The sequence below is a fragment of the Oncorhynchus kisutch genome, linkage group LG8 (assembly GCF_002021735.2).
Source record: "Oncorhynchus kisutch isolate 150728-3 linkage group LG8, Okis_V2, whole genome shotgun sequence".
Lineage (NCBI taxonomy): Eukaryota > Metazoa > Chordata > Actinopteri > Salmoniformes > Salmonidae > Oncorhynchus > Oncorhynchus kisutch.
The window spans coordinates 36,172,590-36,197,927 of NC_034181.2; the positions used below are offsets into that span (position 1 = coordinate 36,172,590).

Sequence of the window (25,338 nt, forward strand, 5' to 3'; positions counted from 1 at the left end):
AAACTCAAGAGGAATCATCGAGTCATTCAACTGCGTCCTGTCAACACATAACACTGGGCAGCGAAAGTCCTGCTCCCCATGGCATCCACTGGGTCTGCCTGTGCACATTTGCACTTCTCACAGCAATATTTAAAAGTGGATTTTTTTAATGTCATCCATAGCACAGAGACAAGCACAACGGGTTGTGCATAGTAATAAACTCAGCAAAAAAAGAAACGTCTCCTTTTCAGGACCCTGTCTTTCAAAGATAATTTGTAAAAATACAAACAACTTCACAGATCTTCATTGTAAAGGGTTTAAACACTGTTTCCCAAGCTTGTTCAATGAACCATAAACAATGAATGAACATGCACCTTTGGAACTGTCGTTAAGACACTAACAGCTTACAGACAGTAGGCAATTAAGGTCACAGTTTTGAAAACTTAGGACACTAAAGAGGCCTTTCTACTGACTCTGAAAAACACCAAAAGAAAGATGCCCAGGGTCCCTGCTCATCTGCGTGAACATGCCTTAGGCATGCTGCAAGGAGGCATGAGGACTGCAGATGTGGGCAGGGCAATAAATTGCAATATCCGGGCGCCTAAGACAGCGCTACAGGAAGACAGGACGGACAGCTGATCGTCCTCGCAGTGACAGACCACGTGTAACAACACCTGCACAGGATCGGTACATCCGAACATCACACCTGCGGGAGAGGTACAGGATGGCAACAACAACTGCACGAGTTACACCAGGAACGCACAATCCCTCCATCAATGCTCAGACTGTCCGCAATAGGCTGAGGGAGGCTGGACTGAGCGCTTGTAGGCCTGTTGTAAGGCAGGTCCTCACCAGACATCACCAGCAACAACGTAGCCTATGGGCACAAAGCCACCATCGTTGTACCAGACAGGACTGGCAAAAAGTGCTCTTCACTGATGAGTCACGGTTTTGTCTCACCAGGGGTGTTGGTCGGATTTGCGTTTATCGTTGAAGGAATGAGCGTTATACTGAGGCCTGTACCCTGGAGTGGGATCGATTTGGAGGTGGAGGGTCTGTCGTGGTCTGGGGCGGTGTGTCACAGCATCATTGGACTGAGCTTGTTGTCATTGCAGGCAATCTCAACGCTGTACATTACAGGGAAGACATCCTCCTCCCTCATGTGGTACCCTTCCTGCAGGCTCACCCTGACATGACCCTCCAGCATGACAATGCCACCAGCCATACTGCTCGTTCTGTGTGTGATTTCCTGCAAGACAGGAATGTCAGTGTTCTGCCATGGCCAGCGAAGAGCCCGGATCTCAATCCCATTGAGCACGTCTGGGACCTGTTGGATCGGAGGCTGAGCGCTAGGTCCATTCCCCCCAGAAATGTCCGGAAACTTGCAGATGCCTTGGTGGAAGAGTGGGGTAACATCTCACAGCAAGAACTGGCAAATCTGGTGCAGTCCATGAGGTAGAGATGCACTGCAGTACTTAATGCAGCTGGTGGCCACACCAGATACTGACTGTTACTTTTAATTATGACCCCCCCTTTCTTCAGGGACACATTATTCAATTTATGTTAGCCACACGTCTGTGGAACTTGTTCAGTTTATGTCTCAGTTGTTGAATCTTGTTATGTTCATACAAATATTAATATTGCTGAAAATAAACGAAGTTGACAGTGAGAGGACTTTTCTTTTTTTGCTGAGTTTATAACATTTCCAAATAAAAATCCTTTCTGTCAAAGATTGTGTATCAAAGACTGTGACATTACGAATAACAAATTGCAGTGCTGTAATTAGTCATGCACATTTCTGTGTAAACTTAACCAAACCATCAAAATAGATTCAAAATACGTATTAGTCATTAAAGTGGTTGTTTCAAAATAAATCAAATATCATAGTAAAATGCTCAAAAGATATTTATGCAAAACTTTATTTGAATTAGTGGTCTTCATAACTCTTCATAACGGCAGTACATGCACTACATGCAGGTACAATCATTTATGACTCATCATAGATCAGAAACTGTCAGAGGTTCATGGATTAGAATTCCTTTAGAAGACGGTACTGTACATCTGTATGCATTTACATAATTGACCTCAATGACAGTTAATTTCCTATGAAGTAATGGTTTACAAATATGCCAAAATGATGATGACAGATGTAGTGACCGTGTAAATGTTACTAGCAGCAACAACCGTATAGTTTTCATTCAAACAAAAAATTAACATATAACTTTATACAAAATGTATGCAAAGCAACAACAATGGAGATATGAAGGAAGTATACATTTCTGGAAAATTACAAGTGAATACAAAATCTTCAGTTTAGAAACTCGTGTATATTGTTTTTGTGAGTTCATATACAGTACCAGCCAAAAGTTTGAACACACCTACTAATTCAAGGGTTTTCCTTTATTCTTACTATTTTATATATTGTAGAATAATAGTGAAAACTTCAAAACTATGAAATAACACATACGTAGTAAGTAAAAAAGTGTTAAACATGTGGGAACTCTTCAAACTCTTCAGTAGCCACCCTTTGCCTTGATGAAAGCTTTGCACACTCTTGGCATTCTCTCAACCAGCCTCACCTGGAATGCTTTTTCCAACAGTCTTGAAGGAGTTCCCACATATGCTGAGCACTTGCTGGCTGCTTTTCCTTCAGTCTGCGGTCCAACTCATCCTAAACCATCTCAATTGGGTTGAGGTCGGGTGGTTACACATCCTGGAGGTATGTTGGGTCATTGTCCTGTTGAAAAACAAATGAAACTCCCACTAAGCGCAAACCAGATGGGATGGCGTATTGCTGCAGAATGCTGTGGTAGCCATACTGGTTAAGTGTGCCTTGAATTCTAAATAAATTACTGACAGTGTCACCAGCAAAGCACCCCACACCATCACACTTCCTCCTCCATGCTTCACAGTGGGAACCACAGATGCGCAGATCATCCGCTCACCTACTCTGCGTCTCACAAAGACACGGCGGTTGGAACTAAAAATCTCAAATTTGGACTCATCAGACCAAAGGACAGATTTCCACCGGTCTAATGACCTTTGCTAGTGTTTCTTGGACCAGGTAAGTCTCTTCTTCTTATTGGTGTCCTTTAGTAGTTTTTTTCCCAGCATTTCAACCATGAAGGCCTGATTCATGCAGTCTCCTCTGAACAGTTGATATTGAGATGTGACTATTACTTGAACGCTGCGAAGCATTTTTTTTGGGCTGCAATCTGAGGTGCAGTTAACTCTAATGAACTTATCCTCTGCAGCAGAGGTCACTGGGTCTTCCGTTCCTGTGGCGGTCCTCATGAGAGTCAGTTTCATCATAACGCTTGATGGTTTTTATGACTGCACTTGAAGAAACTTTCACATTTCTTGACATTTTCTGGGTTGACTGACCTTCATGTCTTAAAGTAATGATGGACTGTCATTTCTCTTTGCTTATTTGAGCTGTTCTTGCCATAATATGGACTTGGTCTTTTACCAAATAGGGCTATCTTCTGTATACCACCCCTACCTTGTCACAACTGATTGGCTCAAACGCATTAAGAAGGAAAGAAATTCCACAAATTAACTTTTAACAAGGCACACTGGCAGGTAGCCTAGTGGTTTGAGCGTTGGACTAGTAACCGGCAGGTTGCAATATCGAATCCCCGAGCTGACACGGTAAAAATCTGTCCTTCTGTCCCTGAACAAGACAGTTATTTCACTGTTCCTAGGCTGTCATTGAAAATAAGAATTTGTTCTTAAGTTAAATAAAGGTAAAAAAAAAGAATAATAATTTAAATGCATTCCAGGTGACTACCTCATGAAGCTGGTTGAGAGAATGCCAAGAGTGTGCAAAGCTGTCAAGGCAATGCGTGGCTACTTTGAAGAATCTCAAATATATTTAGATTTGTTTCACACTTTTTTGGTTACTACATGATTCCATATGTGTTATTTCATAGTTTCGATGTCTTGACTATTATTCTACAAGGTAGAAAAAAGTAAAAATAAATAAAAACTCAACACTTTTGACTGGTACTCTATAGTCAAAGCATCCCTTGTCCTCACTGAAAGAAACAATTTTAACAGTTAACACTACAGTACGCAGCAACATTTATACAAGTTGAAAAACAAACATCGTCAATAGGCCTGAAATGACAATTACAGATGATCATAGTGCTAGGTGACAGGATAAGAGTTTGATGGGCCATAAAAATCAAATGGGTGGAATATATGAGCCGTTCGTGATTTACAATAGCATCCCAATATAGAGTCCACATTGACCAGGAACCTTGTTGAGTACGGGACGCATGGTATGCTGTCAAGTGTATTGGTTAATATGCATTGAAAGAGGAATGTTGGCTGTTGAATCTAATATGGGCGCTGCTGGACTGTCCATAGATCCGGTAAAGAGGTCAATGGAACTTGACCAATACAAAGAAAATGCCATGGAAACCCTCGGGGGGAAAGATCCGAATCTCCTCACTGCCCCCCATTAAAATCAACCTACATTTAGGCTATTGTTTATATGTGTATTTCACAATATTTTGAGGTGAAAATCAGAGTATAATGCTGTATGGATGTCAACCCCAACACATGTTCATGTCATAATCACCAATGAACTGCATTACAGTTAAAAACAACATTGACTATCACCACAGATTTCTCAGTGCTAGCTACGCTACCAGCTTATACGAATGGGAGTTACCATTTAGCAGTTACTTCTTCTAAACCTGAACAGGGACTACTTCTAAATGTTATGCAGCAAAAACAGCCAAATATATCAAAATTGGACTTTAGTAACCACATTGTAGGCCTGTTACAATACATCAATGATAATGGGCTTGATGAATATCCACTTCATTAGATCAGATTTGAATGTGCCCCAATCCGGCATCCTTCTCCTATCCCCCGTTCCATTGACCTCTTTACCGCAACTATTACTGACCATCTCTCTTATCTCTATGGGGATAGTGAACTTGTCATAGTGCTGATGGCCTATACTTTACCTGAGCGCAAAACCCCTGTGCTCATTGGTCAACAAAGTGTATGTTATATGTGATCTGGTGTCCATTGTCCCAGGCGTACAGGACCTTCTCCTTGGGATTGTAGTCGATCTGGGTGGTGTAGGCATATTCGTTGGTAAAGGGCAGACGCGGAATAGCCTCTGAGTTGGTGTGGGTGTCGTAGGCATAGTTCACCTCCCCTTCCTTCTGGTTGTAGACGTCCACAGCGTACAGCACCCCACAGATGATGAAGCAGTTCCCGTAGGAGTTCCTCTTCAGGCCCGTCCTCCAAGTTGTCTCCTTCTTAATGGACAGATCTCCAGGGTCCAGCTTACTGATGACGATCACCTCCTGCTGAGAGTAGTCATAGTCCGTGGCAGGGTAGATCACCCACAGTCCACTCTCGTCCACGGCAAAGTCAATGTCCGAGTGGCCTCTCCACTTCCAAGGGGTGGTGTCCTCGTAAACCACGTCATGCAGGAGGGTCCAGGCGGCCACGTAACGCATCCTTAGGTCGTACTTAATTATGTTTTTGGTGAAAGCTCTGTTGTAGTAAAATGCTCCGTTGTACACCACATGGCCTGTGCCGATCCAGTTGTAAGGCAGTTTGAAGAGGTTGCTCCAACGACCTAACAGGACCAAATATATACATGTTTAGCGAGCGCTAACTACATACCATGTTGCCCCCCCACCAGACATTATGCCAACATCATGTAAAATTAAGAATAAATCAAGTCATTCTGGGTTTCACAGGTGTCACACACACAAACATTTTAATAGTTCCATAACAGTTTATACAATTGTTTCACATGAGAGACGGACTAGTTTCTGTTTTATTATCCCACTCCCTGCTGTCCAAACAGATGTTCTGTTATTAGGGTTACACTCATATCTGGTCACATCTGCTCTCTTACATTTCCACCTCAGGAAGTGTGATTTAGATAATGAATGAAGCTGCAGCGAAGGACAAAAACAACCCCATAGCACAGCACTTTTGCCCCCCGAGGCCAGCCCATGCCTCTAATCCCTCAGCTATGGCCAGTTCAAATGAGAGGCCAGCCCTGCCTAAGCAGAGATCACAGCCACTCACAGAGATACCTAGCCATCCGCACGCTGCTGTGAACTCACCACCCTTCTGGATATCAGAGCAAAATCTCTGTACGCTTTGCAAGATGTTAGTGAGTTTCAAAAAACATTGTCCTAACACCTCTAAATCAACCAGGCCAGTCCTGTGAGAAAGATCATTTTACCCAGTCAGTTAAGAGGAGTAATCTTATTTCTCTCTCCAATTACTAGAGCAAGAAGGGGTGGATTTTTCCCACCAAGCTGTTTTAGGAACTTTGTGTGTGGAATAAAAAGCACAGTATGACAACTAAAACCTGGAGTTTGAGTCTCAAGCTGCGTCAAGATCACTTTGAGTCAAAATGCATGCCGAGATCTACCAATCAGACAAAAAAGGACTTAAAAAGTCTATGCAACACTAACCAATTAAAAACAGTTATGTTGCAATTAGGTTTGTGCAGTAGGCTATAGGCCCAATACATTATCACTGCATATTGGCTACGCTTGAATTGTCATGCTGGTGTTTTTACAGTCTTATGTCCAACAATTCAAATAAATACCCAGGCTGCTAGTTGGGGAACCCTGGTCTATAATATGTATCTCTCTATGCCATGCCCACCTTGCTTGAAGTTGTCCAGGTTTCGGAACTCCACCAGGTTGTTGCCATAGTAATAGTTAGTGACGTAGATCTTGGAGTCCTTTGCCAGAGGATCCTTCATCCATGCTCCCTCATTCCTCCCATAGCTGTGCTGCTTCTCTGGTAGCTCGATAGACGCCAGGGTCCCCTCACAGTCTAGGATCTTCCCTGCCAAGTACAGCTCAAAACAGTCAACACAAAAACTACCAGAAAAACTGGATAAATAATGGCCTGCATGAGTTTCCAATCATCCAATTTCACAGTCACACATATTCTGGCAGCTAAACGTTACATGCTTATCTGTTACTGAACTGAACAGAGTCTCAGCATTGACTGTCAGTATTGCTGTAAATGAGCACATTCAGTTGATATAGGGTGTAGTGTAGTGTACAGTAGGGTATTGTGTTGGTCAGGCTACCTGCTCTGTGTAGGATTGGCCGGCTGTTGTTGTCCGAGTTGTCCAGGAAGAGCATGATGGTGGGAGCTGGTCTGTCTAGCCTCTCTACTGCTGCTGCACTGGTGGTGGTGGTTGTGGTAGTAGATGGCATTGTGGTACTGGCTGTTGTTGTTGTTGCTGCCATTGTTGTTGTGGTAGTGACAGCAGTTTCTGTGGTGGTTGTCGAGTCAGCTGTGGTTCCCTTTATGGTTTCCAAGATGATTTCAGCGCCTCCGTCCTCCGAGTGTGTCTCTTTGACGTGTTGGACGGTTTGAGTCTTGGCAGAGTTGTCTGAGGATAAAGGGATGAAGTGTTGGAAAGCAGGCCCTTGAATTTAGTTACTCAAAATCAAACTCTGGAGGGGCCTTGTCTTCACGAGATTTCATTAGAATTAACTGACTAAAATAGAGCCTCAGAGCCACAGGCCCTGTATGAGCTGCTTTTGAGACCTCTGTCAGAGAGACAGACACTGTACAGTACCAGAGATTTCCCGGGGGCCACATCAAAGGGGAATGCATTAGTTATGCAGCACACAGAGCATGCCAGCTTCCTCTCACTTTCTCTGTCCCCTCCTCTGTAACCAAGTCGGTCCCGCTAACCTCTGCCTCTGCCTGTTTGGATTCAGAATTCCACAGTCCTCACATGACATTTTCTTATCCTTGGCCATGGAGAGAGAATAGCAGAACAGAGGACAGTACCAGGAGGAGAGGGCCAGGCTGAGTCTGCTCGCCTCTGTTACTCATATTACTGGAAATGTATCAGTCTAACTGAAATCCCAAATTTCCCGCCTGATACAAACTGCCATGAAGGTCATGGGTGTGAGGCAACACTATTTCTGAACAGACAAACGGAGAAAATGATTTCAGATCCCTCCCATGTACTATACTCTGAATATCCGCTCCTCCCCTCAAGTAGATGCTATAGGGTCCTCATGTGTAAGCTGAACAGCTAGAAGCACTCCTTCATTCCCATGTCCATCAAATACCTGAACAGCAATATGTAAAGTGTGTTAGTACGCCACTGACAGAATAAGGGAATAGGCAAAGTATTATGTATGTGGCTATATGAGAAGTGTATCATGCTAAGAGTAAAGTGCAATGTATGTATTATGTTGAGTGTGCAATGTACAGTGTTTATTTTGTATACAGCAGTACTGTGTGTCTAAGACAATTTTCCCATTGGAACATTAAAGTTAATCCTATCCTGTCCTATCCTGTTCTACCCTAGCCTACTCTCACTTCCTGTGCTGCTAGACACATGTGAGATAAAACGCCTCTCCCTGCTACATAAGCAGCGCATCTGCACAACACTCGCTCTCTGAACCTCATAGTGCCAGCCGTGCACACTACCTGACCACATGTATCTGTTAGAGGCTTAACAGCAAGATAGAGAGTCAGGGAAAGCCTTAGGAATCAGGAGGCAGGCATAGATAAGATAATGTGCTGTGGGTCTCTAGAGTCAAAATCACAGGTATTGTTGTGGTGAAAGAAAAGCCACATTGTCTTTTATCTAATAGATGCAATTCACCTTTGAAAAAAAGGCCCTCCTGTTCTTTGTGAGAGATTATGGAAAGTAAGCTGATTCGCTTCACTGGATTGACAAAAGTGGCTGGACTCACCAAAGTATGGCTAAACGGCTAGGCATGGCAGAACACATGATCTAACAGCATATGTGCATCTGAACCTTGAGCAAACCTAGCATACCTATCCATTCAACTAGAGTTACCCAGCAAACCAAAATTGGTTCCCAGAACATTCGTTAGGTTGTAGCAAATGTTCTCATGACACAAAAAAATGTCCAGACGTGCTGATGATTATAAAATGTTTGTATAAAACATTCGCCTGATGTTACTAGAACGTTCTTAGAACACATTTAATCTGTTCTTTAAATGGTCCCAGAATGTTTCTTTAGGTTGTAGGAACATTGTGGGCATATAACAAGAGATTCCGAAAACACTTAAACTGTCCATTTAGGCTGACATTCAGATAATGTTTCTATCTGGGTGCACAAAACCTTTGATGTTGCAAGAATGTTAACAAAAAATCCTTTCTGAGTTCTTTATAGGTTCCCAGAACCAGTTGTGGGAATAATGTGGGTACATTACAAGAGATAGGTTCCCAAAACACAAAAGTGTGATGACATTCATACAATGTTTTGACCTGATATTACCACAACATTCTCAGCATGCAAATGTCTAGCTTCTTAAAACCTGTTTGGGATAGGGGGCAGCATTTTCACTTTTGGATTGAATAGCGTGCCCAGAGTGAATTGCCTCCTACTCTGTCCCAGATATTACTAGTATTGGATAGAAAACACTCCGAAGTTTCCAAAACTGTATGAATGATGTCTGTGAGTATAACAGAACTCATATAGCAGGCGAAAACCTGAGAAAAAATCCAAACAGGAAATGGGAAATCTGAGGTTTGTAGATTTTCAAAGCTTGGCCTACCAAATACAGTGTCTATGGGGTCAAGTTGCACTTCCTAAGACTTCCACTAGATGTCAACCGTCTTTAGAAACTTGTTTCAGGCTTCTGCTACAAAGGAGAGGGGAATGAGAGCTGAATCAGTCATGGGTCTGGCAGAGTGTCTCACGCTCGTGACGCGCGGTCCCGACAGAGTTAGCTCTCGTTCCAGTGCTTTTCTACAGACAATGGAATTCTCCGGTTGGAACCTTATTGATGATTTATGTTAAAAACATCCTAAAGATTGATTCCATACATCGTTTGACATGTTTCTACGACCTGTAATGAAACTTTTCTACTTTTTGTCTGGACGTAGTGCTCGCGCCTCATGAAGATGGATTACTGGGCTGAACACTCTAACAACAAGTGGCTATTTGGACATAAATTATGGACTTTATGGAACAAATCAGTCATTTATTGTAGAACTGGGATTCCTGGGAGTGCCTTCTGATGAAGATCGTCAAAGGTAAGTGAATATTTATAATGTTATTTCTAACTTCTGTTGACTCCAACATGGCGGATATTTCTTTGGCTGGATTGGGCTGTCTCAGATTATGCTTTTTCCGTAAAGTTTTTTTGAAACAGAGGTTGCATTAAGGAGAAGTCTATCTTTAATTATGTGAATAACACTTGTATCTTTTATCAAAATCACCGGATGTTTCGGAATCAAAACATCACTGCACATAATGCAACATGAAAACTGATATTTTTGGATATAAATATCCACATTATCGAACAAAACATACATGTATTGTGTAACATGATGTCCTATGAGTGTCATCTGATGAAGATCATCAAAGGTTAGTGATTAATTAACCTAACACATTCATATGTTGTGCATTCGCTGTAAAGCCTTTTTGAAATCGGACACGATAGGTAGATTAACAAGAAGTGTATCTTTCATTTGCTGTTTTGGACTTGTTAAAGAGCGACTGCCTTTAAAAAGCAACAAATCCCTCAGATTATTTTCTATGTTGCATCAATTCAAGTCGGAAACAGTTATTCTAGTGATACAATTGAATACAAAGCGTAAATAGGATAATTTTGGTCATAAAGTCAGTTTTCTCTTAACCTCTCTGCGCACGGAACCCGGTAGCGGGATGAAATTCGACAACATACGGTGGTCGCTACATAAATAGTCATATCAAACATTCATGAAAATACAAGTGTCTCACATATTTCGAAAGCCTAGAATCTTGCTAATCCAACTGCGTTGTCAGATTTAAAAACGGATTTACTACGAAAGAATACAATGCGATTATCTGAGGATAGAGCCCCATAAAAAACAACTATTTCAACCAGCACAGGCGTAACAAAATCACAAACGGCAATAAAATAAATTGTTTACCTTTGACGATCTTCCTCTGTTTGCAATCCTAATGCTCATTGTTACACAATGAATGGTCTATTGTTTGATAAAATCCATTTTTATAGCCTAACACGAAACATTTTGTGAACCGCTTGTGTCGTGAATTCCGTCTCATTCCATTTTCGACGACACACTCGAGGTAAATACACACACAGAACTTGACTTTTCCAGTCATGTTTGGTTTCATTGCAATCAACTGGTTTGTTTGTAACACAACCAAACCTGATGGGTCATTTCGCGTGACGTATTGACTGAAAGAAACCGATTTGAAGACATTAAGTAATGACATCATTGTGCACCAATGATTTGCCCGCTGTTTCGTTGATTGACTATTTTAACCCAATGACCACTGATCTAGCTGGGTAGATAGCCAATGAGCTGAGGTAAACGGCAATATGTAATGTTTATGTGTTGGAAGACCAACCCATGTAGTAAACTCTGGCGTAAAGAGGGTCATTCGCCATTGAAGTTTCATACCGGAAGGAGCAACACATGTTGCGCACAGGGTTGTTTTGGTAAAGCGCATATTCAGCTGTTTATATATCAATCAGTATGGCGACTAAGTCAGGGAAAGCTAAATCTAAGTCTAGATATACAGATGTAAACACAATTTAAGAAGAAATTGATCGAGGACGATTCATTTAGCGATTCCCAAATGGCGGAATATTTTTTGAACGGATAGGACATCGTTTTGGACTGGTAAGTTCTTCTCATGCTAATGCCGTTGTTTGATATTAACAATCTAAAATATTATTTGTGAAATGAAATAGCCTATTTGAGGCTGTTGAGGGGAGGGCAGGCCCACAACAATGGCCATAGTGAAATGGAGACAGTAGATACAGCTGGTCTGTTGTAATATAATAGAGACAGTAGATCTAGCTGAAATGTCATAATATAAATGAGACAGTAGATCTAGCAGGTCTATAATAATATATTCAACCTTATGTTCCCTGTACTCTACATATATATGTTTATTATACCTGTTGATACAGGGCTCATATGTGAAACTATTCTAACTGAACATATTCTTTCACAGTGACACTGACTTCGAATGGGAGCCCCCAGTGCCAAGGTGTCCATCCCCCACTGAAGCTGTTCATCCAGCTCCTGCCACAAGTGGTGTTCATCTGCCCAAATGTATTTCTGCAGGCATGGATGTGCTATGGCACCTGGCATCAGCAGCATAATATTGTGTAGAGGACTGAGGGTCTTCCAAATATTGAAAGTGTTATTTTATAAATGTATATTTTTTTTTCTTCATGTTTTTTCTCCATTTTTTTTTGGGGGGGGGGGGGGTGTTAGAATACCATTTTGGTATTTTGTATATAGTTATTCCATTCAAAATGTATAACTTCACCAATTTGGCCACTTGGGTACATTTGGGCTACTTGTGTGGGACACCTGGGTCACTTCATGATAAATGTCATGTAGCACACTCATTTTGGAAGTTATCATTCTGAAACTTTGCACAAGTACTATTGCCCTCTTATGTTTTTCACTGAAATTGTCCAAGGCCCTTCTCCCCCGATTGCTCAGTTTGGCCGGGCAGCCAGCTCAAGGAAGAGTCTTGGTGGTTTCAAACTTCTTATATTTAAGAATGATTGAGGCCACTGTGTTTTTGGGGCCCTTCAATGCTGCACAATTTTTGTTGGTACCCTTCGCCAGATCTGTGCCTCGGCACAATAATGTCTCAGAGGTCTTCGGAAAATTCCTTTGACCTCGTGGCTTGGTTTTTATTCTGACATGCACTGTCAAATCTGGGACCTTATATAGACAGGTGTATCCCTTTCCAAATCTTGTACAATCAATTGAATTTACCACAGGTGGACTCCAATCAAGTTGAAGTAACATCAAGATAGTCAATGGAAATAGAATGCACTCAAGCTCAATTTTGAGTCTCAGAGCAAAGGGTCTGAATACTTATGTAAATAAGGTATTTCAGTTTTTTTTTAAATACATTTGCCAAAATGTCTAAAAACCTGTTTTCGCTTTATCATTATGGGGTATTGTGTGTAGATTGATGAGGGTGGGAAATTATTTAATCAATTTTAGAATAAGGTTGTAAGGTAACAAAATGTGGAAAAAGTGAAGGGGTCTGAGTACGTTCCGACTGCACTGTAGATGTAAAATTGCGCAACTAAAACATAATCTGCAATTTTTTCAAATTAATGACAGATTTCTTGAGTTATCTTAGATTCATCCTGGGGATTTTGAGTAAGTGAAATAGGCTTCCGTGTCTACAGTGTCTCATGCAGGACAAACATCATTAACCAAATGCAGAATCAGTCAGAAAACACTCCTCCAAGACTGAAATCGCATTACAGCGTTACAAGTACACAGCATATGAAGAGGATGGGAATATTTGAATAACTCAAACATTTAGTTCTGTTTCCTGATTGACCATATTACAGTGAAAAAACCCTGAAAGGCCACAGTTATCTCCTGGTGGCACAGAGGGTTAATGATCTGGTTGCTGATTTTAGGATTGCAGATCCCACATATTCTTTAACCATGTTTCTTTTGAAGAAAACTGTGAAATTGAGGCTCAGATACACTCTACTAAAAGAGAGGATGTATTTATTTCATCCAGTTTTTTTTATCTAGCCAGAAATGCAGAATTTAGACTAACTGTAAAAAAAATGTGCAAAAAATTGAATGTTCAACGTTTTAAAAAGACACACCCAATATAATTCCTACTTTGAGTCGCTTGACATGGTCCCCCCTCTCTTATTGTTCATGATCTGAAAAGCAAAACTGATCCTAGATGAGCACTCATAGTTTTGGATACCCTGTAAATATGGGCCCAGCAGTATGCCGTATATAAAGAGGATGGGTCAGGTGATGGTGAATAACTCAGTTATCAGGTATATCCCTGGGTTAGTTATGTGTAAGAAGGCTAAAAAGGAAGAATGGAATTCCTGATTGACCATACTGCCACACTGAAAAAAGAAGGCGTAAGAGAGCTTAAAAAAACCTGACTTGGGAACCAAACATTGGTGGTTCAAACACCACATGTGCATATTTTCAGTGTATGAAGTGTAAAGATATAATTGTGTTTGTACTGTATGATTGAAGGCTGTTCCAATGTTGTCTAAATTAAAATGCTGTGTACAATACAGTCCTCAAATGCAAATTGCCATTAAATCTGTAGAGAAACATACTGGGATGTATTCCAATCTGCTTTAAGCAGCTACACATTTGCATGCTGAGAATGTAGTGGTAATATTAGGAAAAACTTAAATATAGCATGTTCTAGAAATTTTCTGAATACCTCTAAGACAAGGTCAACTGTGGAGTACTAGTCAAAGGTCCGGACACACTTTTTCTTTATTTTTTATTTATTTTTTACTATTTTCTACATGGTAGAATAATAGAAGACATCAACACATATGGAATCATGTAGTAACCAAAAAAAGTGTTAAACAAATCAAAATATATTTTATATTTGGGATTCTTCAAAGTAGCCACCCTTTGCCTGTACAACTTTGCACACGCTTGACATTCTCTCAATGTCTTCACTATTATTCTACAATAAAAGAAAAACCATTGAATGAGTGGGTGTGTCCAAACTTTTGACTGGTACTGTATGTTGCGTGAACATCAATGGAATATTATGTTAAACCTAAAACAAATATACTATGAACGTCATAAAAACAGACTTAGTTGGAAATTGTGGAACATTATGCAACATTGTGGGAATGTTCTGTGCAACATTTGTGAATATCACAAGAATATTCTTGTAAAATTAAGGGAATGTCCTGTGCAACCTAACTTCAACATTGAATGAATGTCATCACAACTGAGCATATTTTTTTATTTTCGCAACCATGTGTGTGAGGTTTATACTTTTGTTTCAAAGTAGATTTGTTTAAGACTACCAAGAAACACTGTGTGACACTGATTTAACCCACGGTAGTAAAAGGTTTTAAGATGGTGTGTCGCCTTGTTAATGTCCAAAAGCGGAAGGCTCTCTTTCCATTTCCCCTGAAAACCAGAACATCCAGTTGTTGGGGACTCGGCAGAGGCTAGCAACAACCTAACCAACGTTCTGGGAACTTTCACAGTTTGCTGGGAAAACGTTGCTTGTACATTGTGTTATTACATTACCTGGAAAACTAATGAGAACATTTTGTGGATGTTCTGTGGTGTTGTGCAGAACAAGGAGAACAAACCAAAGGTATTTATTACATAAAAAAAAGTTTTGGGGATGTTATCATACTAATGTTAGATAAAACTCTAACTAGAGATTAATGGGAATCTTAGCTAATGTTCTGGGAATGGTCTCGGTTTGTTTGGTATTGAGTATTAACTATTCTGTAACCACTCCCTCTTCAATCAGGGTTGATTGGAAAATGCTTTGTTTAAAAGAAGACATTGTATCATCATATCTTTGTACTCCCTGATGAAGGCCATGCAGCCGAAACGCTTCGGACTTTTAAAATCTTTGTTCCATTGAACATGCTATACAAATAAATACATTTTTATTAATTATATGAAGAGTGCCTTGGTCCTTCTTTCTTTTTGTAAACTTAAAGAGGATTTGAAGGAGTCATGAAATGTTTTGTCAACTTTCATCTGCACAGTGATGAGGTTCTCCCACACATTGTGTGCTAGGCGTGAAGCTGGGGCATGTCCTGGATGTGGCAATGTTATTGAAACAGCATTCCTTTAGCTCGATGTATTATGTCAATACAAAAAATGGATTTCCTGCTCGCTGAATGCACACAAGCAATGTGATCCTCCAATGGCCCAAGCCCTGCTTTGTTAAAAAACAACAGCAGGATAAGTCTTGTCCTGAGGATCTGGTGATCTACAAGATGAAGGGTTCACTGTTTTACTTCCTCTAGCAGAGCTGCCAAGAGTATACATGTAGCAGGAAGATTTACACTCTTTTATCACACCAGTGCGAGAACATCATCTTTCACTCAAATCTAAATGGCTTGATCTATACAGGAATAGAATGTACAATATCTGTCTCCGTTGGGAACATGAAATATTTTTGTATTCGTTTTTGAAATTTATCTAGGCATGTCAGTTAAGAACAAATTCTCATTTTATAATGACGGCCTACCCCGGCCAAATCCTCCCCTAACCCGGACGACGCTGGGCCAATTGTGTGCCGCTCCATGGGACTCCAGATCAGTGTTGTGCAATGCAGATCATGCATTATGTAATGAAGACCCCCCCAAAAGAGTATAACTTACATTTGAATTGGTTTAGTTTATAACAATCACAATAGGGTCTGAGCACATTAGAACAGCATATAAATGATCTCATACAGGCTGGCTGAGCGCTGCTAACTCAGCTGAAGTCACATTCTAATGTTGTCTTAAGGGGTGAGGGGGCTCCATACACACTGGGCTGGGAGAGAGAGTGGTCAAACTCTCCCCCTGTATCGGCCCCTTTTCTCTCACCTTTACTGCCTGTGACATGCCCGTCCCCATCCACCTTGGCTGCTTTGTAGTATGTGATGCCCCTCACTACCCCCGGCTGGTGCCCTGCCACTTTGGCCTTGGCTGTGGGGTCAGGCTTGATGGGCTTCCCAGGTTTGGTGCTCTCTTTCTTGGGTTTTACAACCTTTTCCTTGGGCGGCTTGGGAGGGGGCTTAGATGCAGGGGACTTTTTGTTAGGTTTTTTTACGGTCTCTTTGGTTTTCTCATCATTGGTGTCCTGTAAACATTAACATTCAAGCCTGTGATTTACGGTGCGTCTGTGTGGGCATGTGAACGTTTGTGTGTGTTTGATGTGTAATTTGTGAGCAAGCTTTTGTGTGTGTGTGTGTGTGTTTGTTTGAGACACACTTACCTGAGCTTTGGTCTCTGTTTGGTCTTTCTGCAGTAGCTGCAGCCCCAGGCTGGAGATCTCCTTCTTGATGCTCATCATGATGTTTGAGTAGTTTTCATACCTCTTAAACTGGTTTGTCAGAGTGACCATGCTGTCCCTTACAAACTCATTGTCCCGAGTCAGGTTGGTCTTGATTGTCTGGAGAAACAGACGTGTTCTAAGAGTCAGACCAAAATAACTCTAACCAGAAAGGAACCCTTTTGTAAATAGATTATAAAAACGTTACTTTGTGTGACTCGTACTCTGGCGGAGCCAGTCACACAAATCTCTATCCCCATTCTAGTACATCTTTTCCTGTTAGAGAAGTGAATAACTGTAGGGTTACTGTAGCCATGCAGTTTAAGGGGGGGGGGATTACTAGTATCCAATCACAAACCATTTAATCAGCTCTGTCTCCATAAAGGACCGTAGACAGCTTTAACAGCTTAGAACCCTTGGAAAGATCCCAATACACTCAAACACAGTATGTAGAAAGGCATGCAAACCTAGTGTACCCTGGTTGTTGTTTTATGTCCAAGTTATTGTGGCACTTGTTCCACTATACCAGGACGTTGTTTTTTGTGCTTACCTCCTCTAGTGTGTTCATCTGGGAGACCACCTTATTGATGTAGGAGTGAACCTTCATGAGGTCCAGACTGTACAGCGTCCCCTCCAGTAGGTCCACCATGGAATGAAGCTGCACACCCACAGCACAGAGGAGAGTATTAACACGAAACAACAACCAGGCTTAATCTATGGCTAAGTCTAAATCCACTGAGGATGGCCTGGGGCCGAAACGTTTGTGTTTTGTTTTCACCTTTCCATTATGCAAATTCTTGCACTATCATTTTTTTGGGGTGCACAGTGATGTTCTAATAAACATGTTTATTTTTCATTCAAGCCTCAGTTTTTGACAGTGTGCGGGTCGCCATCTCTTCCAGTATTCTTTTTTTTTTACTCCTATGTACCTGACACTATTCAGTAGTAAGGAACTTAAAAGAGTGCAGAAGGCCTAAATCCAGTCAGATCACACATCTGGTTCTGGTTGTTCTGTTCATATGCTACATAGCGTGCCTCCTCTCCTCTCACTGCCAGTGAAAAAGGAATGTGTGCTTCAGATATGAAGGTCCTCAGAGGTGCTGAGATGTTATTAGCAGATGGATATCAGACAGACAATCCAGTGATGTCATAGTGAACTGTCTGTGTAACAACCTGGGACACCTTGAAGCTTTCATTTGAACAATTACTCATTAAATCCTGTTTCTGCTTCTCCCATGGTTACGTATACTGTATCTTCAGGATCAAACCACACACATGTAATCAGGGTCTCTGGTCACTGTCTTTACACAGTCAATTACCTAATTTTACTACTAACATTTACAGTTATAAGGTTATTTTGCCACCAAGTTACAGTTAGTGTCTGTTACTGCTGCACCTCCCGTCACCTTGAGAAGCTCTGGGGCCTGTTTCTTCAGCTTCTCCATCTTCCACTCATTCTCGCAGGGGTTGAGGGATGAGGGAGGGGCTGTGCAGGAACACTTGCAGTCCGATCCAGAGCTGACGGTCTCCACCGTGTAGAAGTCCTCCACCCGTGCTTTTCCGCTCCTCAGATGCTGGCACGCATCCTTGCTCAGTGGCCTCATGATGCACTTACATCGACAGTCTGAGCCCTCCGATGTCATCCGCACCGGCTCTGTCTCCCCAAAGATCTGACAAGAGAGAGAGTTGAAGAGAAGGGATGAAATGGACCGATTACACCGGTTTTAAATAGAGTGGTGTAGGAGTGGTTGACTAAAGTATTCTTGACATGTGTGAACTGGATATGGTTCCCGTCCCTCAGCTACAGGAGGCAATCACAGCCTGGAATGATGTCACAACGTGGGGTTGAATGTGAGAGTGCCAGTCTGGAGGCTGAGCAGCATTCAAGCAGAGACATTCTGTGAAAGCAACTCTATCTGACCCATAGTGATCAATGGTCAGGATTTAACTTTGACATTATGATTCATAAATATATATGCTGAGCTTGGGTTCTCTCACAGGAGTCTATGGAGAGTTGTTCCAATGTTCTGAATGACTCCCTCCCCGGTGGACATACTATGAATAGTAAATACATTTTCTTAGGAGAGAAACAAAAGCAAGGAAAGGAACGTGATCCTGGGACATTTACCACATGCTTCATCTCCTTTGAAGCACATGAAAGGCCCAGTCAGACATGTGATATACCATAGATTTATTGCATATCTTATTGAATGTTCAGTTGTTGTTGGTAAGAGGTGAATGAGTGCCAAACCTTCATTCCACAGAGAGCTTAAGGTGTCACAGTAGTTCTCAAGTGCCTGTCTCTCTGTCTGTGACGGGCACGGCTCTGTTCATCTTCCCATGTCTGGCCATCTCTCATTTTGCGATGATGGTAAAAAAATGTTTTTAGTTTTTTTTACATAATGTTTCCACCATCATTTCTTATGGTCAGAAAAGAGCTTCTGGACATCAGAACAGCTATCATTAACCTCGATTTGGACGAGGCGAAAGACATTGATTATCCTGGACCAGGAGGAGACGGTGCTATAGAGGCTGGCGTGTGGGACACCTGATGAGACTACATCGAAGAGTGGATAAACCTCCTGTACCCTCCGTTCTATTGGCAAACGTGAAATCTCTGGAGAATAAACTTGATGAGCTCTGTTCGAGACTATCCTATCAACGTGATCTGAAGAACTGTAATATCCTATGTTTCTCCAAGTCATGGCTGAACAAGAACATGGTAAATGTAAATCTAGCTGGTTTTTCTGTACATCAGCAGGACAAAATGGTGGTGTCAGGTAAGCTCAGGGGAAGGGTGTGTGTCTCTTTGTTAACAACAGCTGGTGCGCAATCTCTAATATTAAGGAAGTCACGAGGTTCTCCTCGCCTGAGTTAGAATACCTCATTATAAGCTGTAGACCATACTATTTACCAAGAGTTTTCATCTATATTTTTTGTAGCTGTCTATTTACTCCCACAAACCGATGCTGGCACTAAGCCTACACTCAACGAGCTGTATAGTGCCATAAGTAAACAAGAAAATGCTCACCTAGAGGTGGCGCTCCCAGTGGCCGGTGACTTCATAAAAAATAAATAATAATTGTGGTACTTTTTACCCCTTTTTTCTATCTCATTTCATGATATACAATTGTGCCATCGCTGCAACTCCCGTACGGACTCGGGAGAAAAGAAAGACGAGAACCATGCGTCCTCCGAAACATGACCCTGCCAAGCCGCACTACTTCTTGACACACTGCTCGCTTTATCCGGAAGCCAGCCACACCAATGTGTTGGAGGAAACACCGTACAACTGGCAACTGAAGTCAGCGTGCGTGCATGGCCGGGTCACCACAAGGAGTCACTAGAGCGCAATGGGACAAGGACATCCCAGCCGTCCAAACCCTTCCCTAACCCGGACGAAGCTGGGCCAATTGTGCACCGCCTCATGGGTCTCCCGGTCGCAGTGGCCGGTGACTGTAATGCAGGAAAACTGAAATCCATTTAGCCTAATTTCTACCAGCATGTCACCTGTGCAACTAGAGGCAAAAAACTCTAGATCACCTTTACTTCACACACATAGACGCATACAAAGCTCTCTCTCAACCTCCATTTGGCAAATCTGACCATAACTCTATCCTCCTGAGTCCTGCTTGCAAGCAAACATTTCAATAGGATTTACCAGTGATGTGCTCAATATGGAACTGGTCAGATGAAGCGAATGCTAAGCTACAGGACTGTTTCGCTAGCACAGACTGGAATATGTTCTGGGATTCATCCGATGGCATTGAGAAGTTTACCACATCAGTCACCATCTTCATCAATAAGTGCATTGATAATGTCGTCCCCACAGTGACCGTATGTACATACCCCAGCCAGAAGCCATGGATTATAGACAACATCCGCACTGAGCTAAAGGCTAGAGCTGCCGACTTTCAAGGAGCGGGACACTAATCCAGATAAGAAATCCCGCTGTGCCCTCCGAAGAAACCTTCAAAACAGGCAAGCGTAAATACAGGACCAAGATCTAATCTTACTCCACAGGATCTGACGCTTGTTGGATGTGGCAGGGCTTGCAAACTATTACAGATTACAAAGGGAACCCCAACCGCAAGCTGTCAGTGATGTAAGCCTACCAAACAATTGAAATACCTTCTATGCTTGCCTCGAGGCTAGCAACACTGAATCATGCATGAGAGCACCAGCTGTTCACGATCTCCGTAGCCGATGTGAGTAAGACCTTAAACAGATTAACATTCACAAGGCCACAGGGCCAGACGGATTACCAGGACACTTACTCAGCGTATGCTCTGAACAGCTAGCAAGTGTCTTCACTGACATTTTCAACCTCTCCCTGCCCCAGTCTGTAATACCTACATGTTTCAAGCAGACCACCATAGTCGTTGTTCCCAAGAATGCCAAGTTAACCTGTGTAAATGAGTGCCAAACCTTCATTCCACAGAGAGCTTAAGGTGTCACAGTCCGTGCACTCCACACTGCCCTTTCCCACCTGGACAAAAGTAACACCTACATGAGAACAGTGTGCATTGACTACAGCTCAGCATTCAACACCATAGTGACCTCCAAGCTCATCACTAAACTAAAGATCCTGTGAACACCTCCCTCTGCAACTGGATCCTGGACTTCCTGATGGTCAGCCTCCAGGTGGTGAGGGTAGGCAACAACTCATCCGCCACGCTGATCCTCAACATGGGTTCCCCTCAGGGGTGAGTGCTTAGTCCTCTCCTGTACTCCCTGTTCACTCATGACTGAGTGGCTGTGCACAACTACAACACCATCATTAAGTTTGCCGACGATGTGACGGTGGTAGGCCTGAACACCAATGATTAGTAAGTCTACAAGGAGGAGGTCAGAGACTTGGTAGTGTGGTGCCAGGACAACAAACTCTCCCTGAACGTCAGCAAGTCAAAGGAGCTGATCGTGGACCACAGGAAATGGAAGGCCGAGCACGCCCTCATCCACATAAATCGGGGCTATAGTGGAGCAGATAGAGAGCTTCAAGTTCCTCGTTGTCCACATCACTAAGGAATTATCATGGTCCACACACACCAACACAGTCGTGTTTTCCATCAACACAGCCTCAATTCATCAGGGCATGGACTCTACAAGGTGTCAAAAGCGTTCCCCAGGGAGGCTGGCCCATGTTGACTCCAATGCTTCCCACAGCTGTGTCAAGTTGGCTTGATGTCTTTGGGTGGTGAACCGTTCTTATTTTTTTAAATTATTTTTTTTTACCCCGTTTTCTCCCCTATTTCATGGTATCCAATTGTTTTTTAATAGCTACTATCTTGTCTCATCGCTACAACTCCCGTACGGGCACAGGAGAGACGAAGGTTGAAAGTCAAGCGTCTTCCGATACACAACCCAACCAAGCCGCACTGCTTCTTAACACAGCGAGCATTTAACCCGGAAGCCAGCCGCACCAATGTGTCGGAGGAAACACCATACACCTGGCAACCTTGGTTAGTGCGCGGCCCGCCACTGGAGTCGCTGGTGCACGATGAGACAAGGATATCCCTACCGGCCAAGCACTCCCTAAACCGGACGACGCTAGGCCAATTGTGGGTCGCCCCACGGACCTCCCGGTCGCGGCCGGTTACGACAGAGCCTGGGCGCGAACCCAGAGTCTCTGGTGGCACAGCTGGCGCTGCAGTACAGCGCCCTTAACCACTGCACCACCAGGGAGGCCCTGGGTGGTGAACCGTTCTTGACACACACAGGAAACTGTGGAGCGTGAAAAACCCAGCAGCGTTGCAGTTCTTGACACACTCAAACCGGTGCACTTGGCACCTACTACCATACCCCGTTATAAGACATAAATCTTTTGTCTTGCCCATTCACCCTCTGAATGACACACATACACAATCCATGACTCAATTTTCTAAAGGCTTCCAAATCCTTTAACCGGTCTCCTTCCGTTCATCTACACTAATTGAAGTGGACTTAACAGGTGACATCAATAAGGGATCATAGCTTTCACCTGGATGCACCTGGTCATTCTATGTCATGAAAAGAGCAGGTGTTTTGTACACTCAGTGTATATAGCCAAGTCCTCGTTACTCATTGTGTATTTATTTATTGTGTTTTTATTTTTCTATTCTATCTCTTTTTCTCTCTCTCTGCATTGTTGTGTAAGTAAGCATTTCACTGGTAGTCGACACCTGTTGTTTACGAAGCATGTGACAAATAAACTTTGATTTGATGTAGAGGCCAGGGGGTCGCTGCACTCTGATGCTAAGCTCGTCTTCCAGCATCTTCTGGGGCCCAGCTCCCTCTCAGACCCTCTGTCCAGGGTTAACCTGTCATCTTCCCCCAATGAGATTTAGGGATCTCTATAAACCCTGTGGCAGGCCCACATGTGGTACCACTTAGGGGAGAGTGGGGTAAGTTGAGTGGTTTTTACGTTCTTTCTGACAAAGGTCTCTACATACAGTGCCATGAAAAGGAACTTGCCCCCTTCTGATTTATACTTATTTAATTTAGTTAATTAACAAAGTTATGCAACACCCAATTCCCCTGTGTGAAAAAGTAATTGCCCCCTTACACTCAATAACTGGTTGTGCCACCTTAAGCTGAAATGACTGCAACCCTTACTGCAACTCTTACTGTAGTTGTTGATCAGTCTCTCACTTCGCTTTGGAGGAATTTTGTCCAACTCTTGCATGCAGAACTACTTTAACTCAGTAACATTTGTGGGTTTTCAAGCATGAACTGCTCATTTCAAGTCCTGTCACAACATCTCAAATGGGATTAGGACTGGACTTCGACTAGGCCATTCCAAAACTTCAAATATATTTCAGGATGGTATGTATCGCTGAAAATAATTAGAATTCATGAAAACACTACAGTTTTGAAAACATCGCTTGTCCAAATAAAGTGGTCTCTTGGCATCACTTACCCCTGGTATAGGGTCAATTAAGCCACCTACAAATTTCTGTACTGAATGAAATATTACCACTAACTTTTTAAAGCCATGTCTATCTTTATTTCCCAAATGCAATTCAACACAATCATAATTGCTTTTTAAAATTGGAATAATTGTAAGCATATTTTAACTAAAAAACACAGTACTTAAAAAAAAAAAACTTTTGTCACGTGTGCTTCTTCTCCGGCCTCTAGGTCACCAGGCTGCTTGTTATGGCGCACGCCTGTCACCATTATTACACGCACCTGCACGTCTTCAGACTCACCTGGACTCCATCACCTCCCTGATTACCTTCCCTATATAGTCACTCCCTTTGGTTCCTTCCCCAGGTGTCATGGTTTCTGTTTCAGTTTCATGTCTGCGTGCTGTTCGTGTTTCTTGTTTTGTATTATATTCTGTTTATTTTATTAAAACGCTCACTCCCTGAACTTGCTTCCCAACTCTCAGCGCACAGTGTTACAACTTTTAACATAGGCCAGGTCATGTTACCTCATATCCCAGCGATAATGCCTTGAATTGACCCTGAGAAGAAAACACTTATATTTGCTCAACTTGCCATTGGCTCAACCACTGGCTCAACTTACCCCGAGGCAAACATTTTGACTATTGGCTCACACAGCTACAAGGATGCACCTTCATGCTAGATTTAGGACTTCATATTGAAGCTTATAAAGCCCCCAACTGACGTATAGAACAATCTTAAAAGTATCTACTTTGGTTAAGATACAAGCATCATGAAACATCTAACACACTAAATGAATTTGACTTGGTGAAAATCTGTGTTTTGGACCTAACTTGCTTACCACTTTTCCCATGTGGTTTCTTCCTTCACAGACTCTATGAAATGATGACCTCTTCCTAAATATTTGGTCAAATCATACATTGTGTGTATGGTTTCCTAGAAGAACGGGTGACTCATCTTACCCCTTTGACTCAACTTGCTCCACTCTCCCCTACAGCAGCACAAGAATGCAGCACGGGATTCTTCATTAAACCATCTCTGTCTGTCTCTATCTCTTTGAAATGTGACTCTGTCTGTCTGAGCCCTTACTTTGCCACATTGTATCAAGACATGATAAACATATCAACTCTGCACTCAATCAAGGTATTTCTGGAAGAATCGTCAGTCCTGTCCTTCACCAAATCCACACTGGGCACGTAAACTGTAGATCGGGGCAAATATCTATGGAGATCAAGTCTTCTTGCCAATGTGAGTAAAGAGAAAACCCAAGGAGAGCATCCACACAACTGTGCACAAATATCGAGTGACTGAGTGGTCTCTGGGAGTGAGGATTTTTATGGAGGCCAGACACTGTAGGCTGGCGAGGGGAGAGAGAGGGGTGGAGAGGGGGGGGGGGGGGGGGCTCATTAGTGGAGGAATGCAGCCTGTGACAGCGGTGGGGGGGGCAGTACCCTCCATTACTGTAGACTTACACTCAGAGGGGTCTTTGATTATGGGGCAGGACCCCTGTGTGCATAGTGGCCAGCCATTCCTGACCCATGTCAAGTAAAAAAGGCAGTGGGTTGACAAATGCTACAACCACATGAAAACAGAGTGGATTAGCAGATTAAAGTTCCCTTGGAGGGGTTGTGCCCAAAGCCCTGCTGCGCCTTATTGTTCCATCACA

General features: G+C 42.6%; 1 protein-coding gene across 1 annotated transcript in view; it reads right to left on the reverse strand.

Annotated features, from left to right (window-relative positions):
- Positions 1–1,880: 1,880 nt before the first annotated feature.
- The window catches only part of LOC109895757 (olfactomedin-like protein 2A), a 29,158-nt gene continuing 5,700 nt past the window's right edge, over positions 1,881–25,338 (reverse strand). Inside the window, exons 2-8 of the mRNA XM_020489716.2 lie at positions 18,192–18,455; positions 17,336–17,443; positions 16,729–16,905; positions 16,338–16,593; positions 7,073–7,381; positions 6,637–6,822; positions 1,881–5,584 (exon numbers count right to left, since the gene is read on the reverse strand). Coding sequence (XP_020345305.1) covers positions 4,980–5,584; positions 6,637–6,822; positions 7,073–7,381; positions 16,338–16,593; positions 16,729–16,905; positions 17,336–17,443; positions 18,192–18,455 — 1,905 coding nt within the window. The 3' untranslated portion in view covers positions 1,881–4,979. The remainder of the gene's footprint in view (positions 5,585–6,636; positions 6,823–7,072; positions 7,382–16,337; positions 16,594–16,728; positions 16,906–17,335; positions 17,444–18,191; positions 18,456–25,338) is intronic.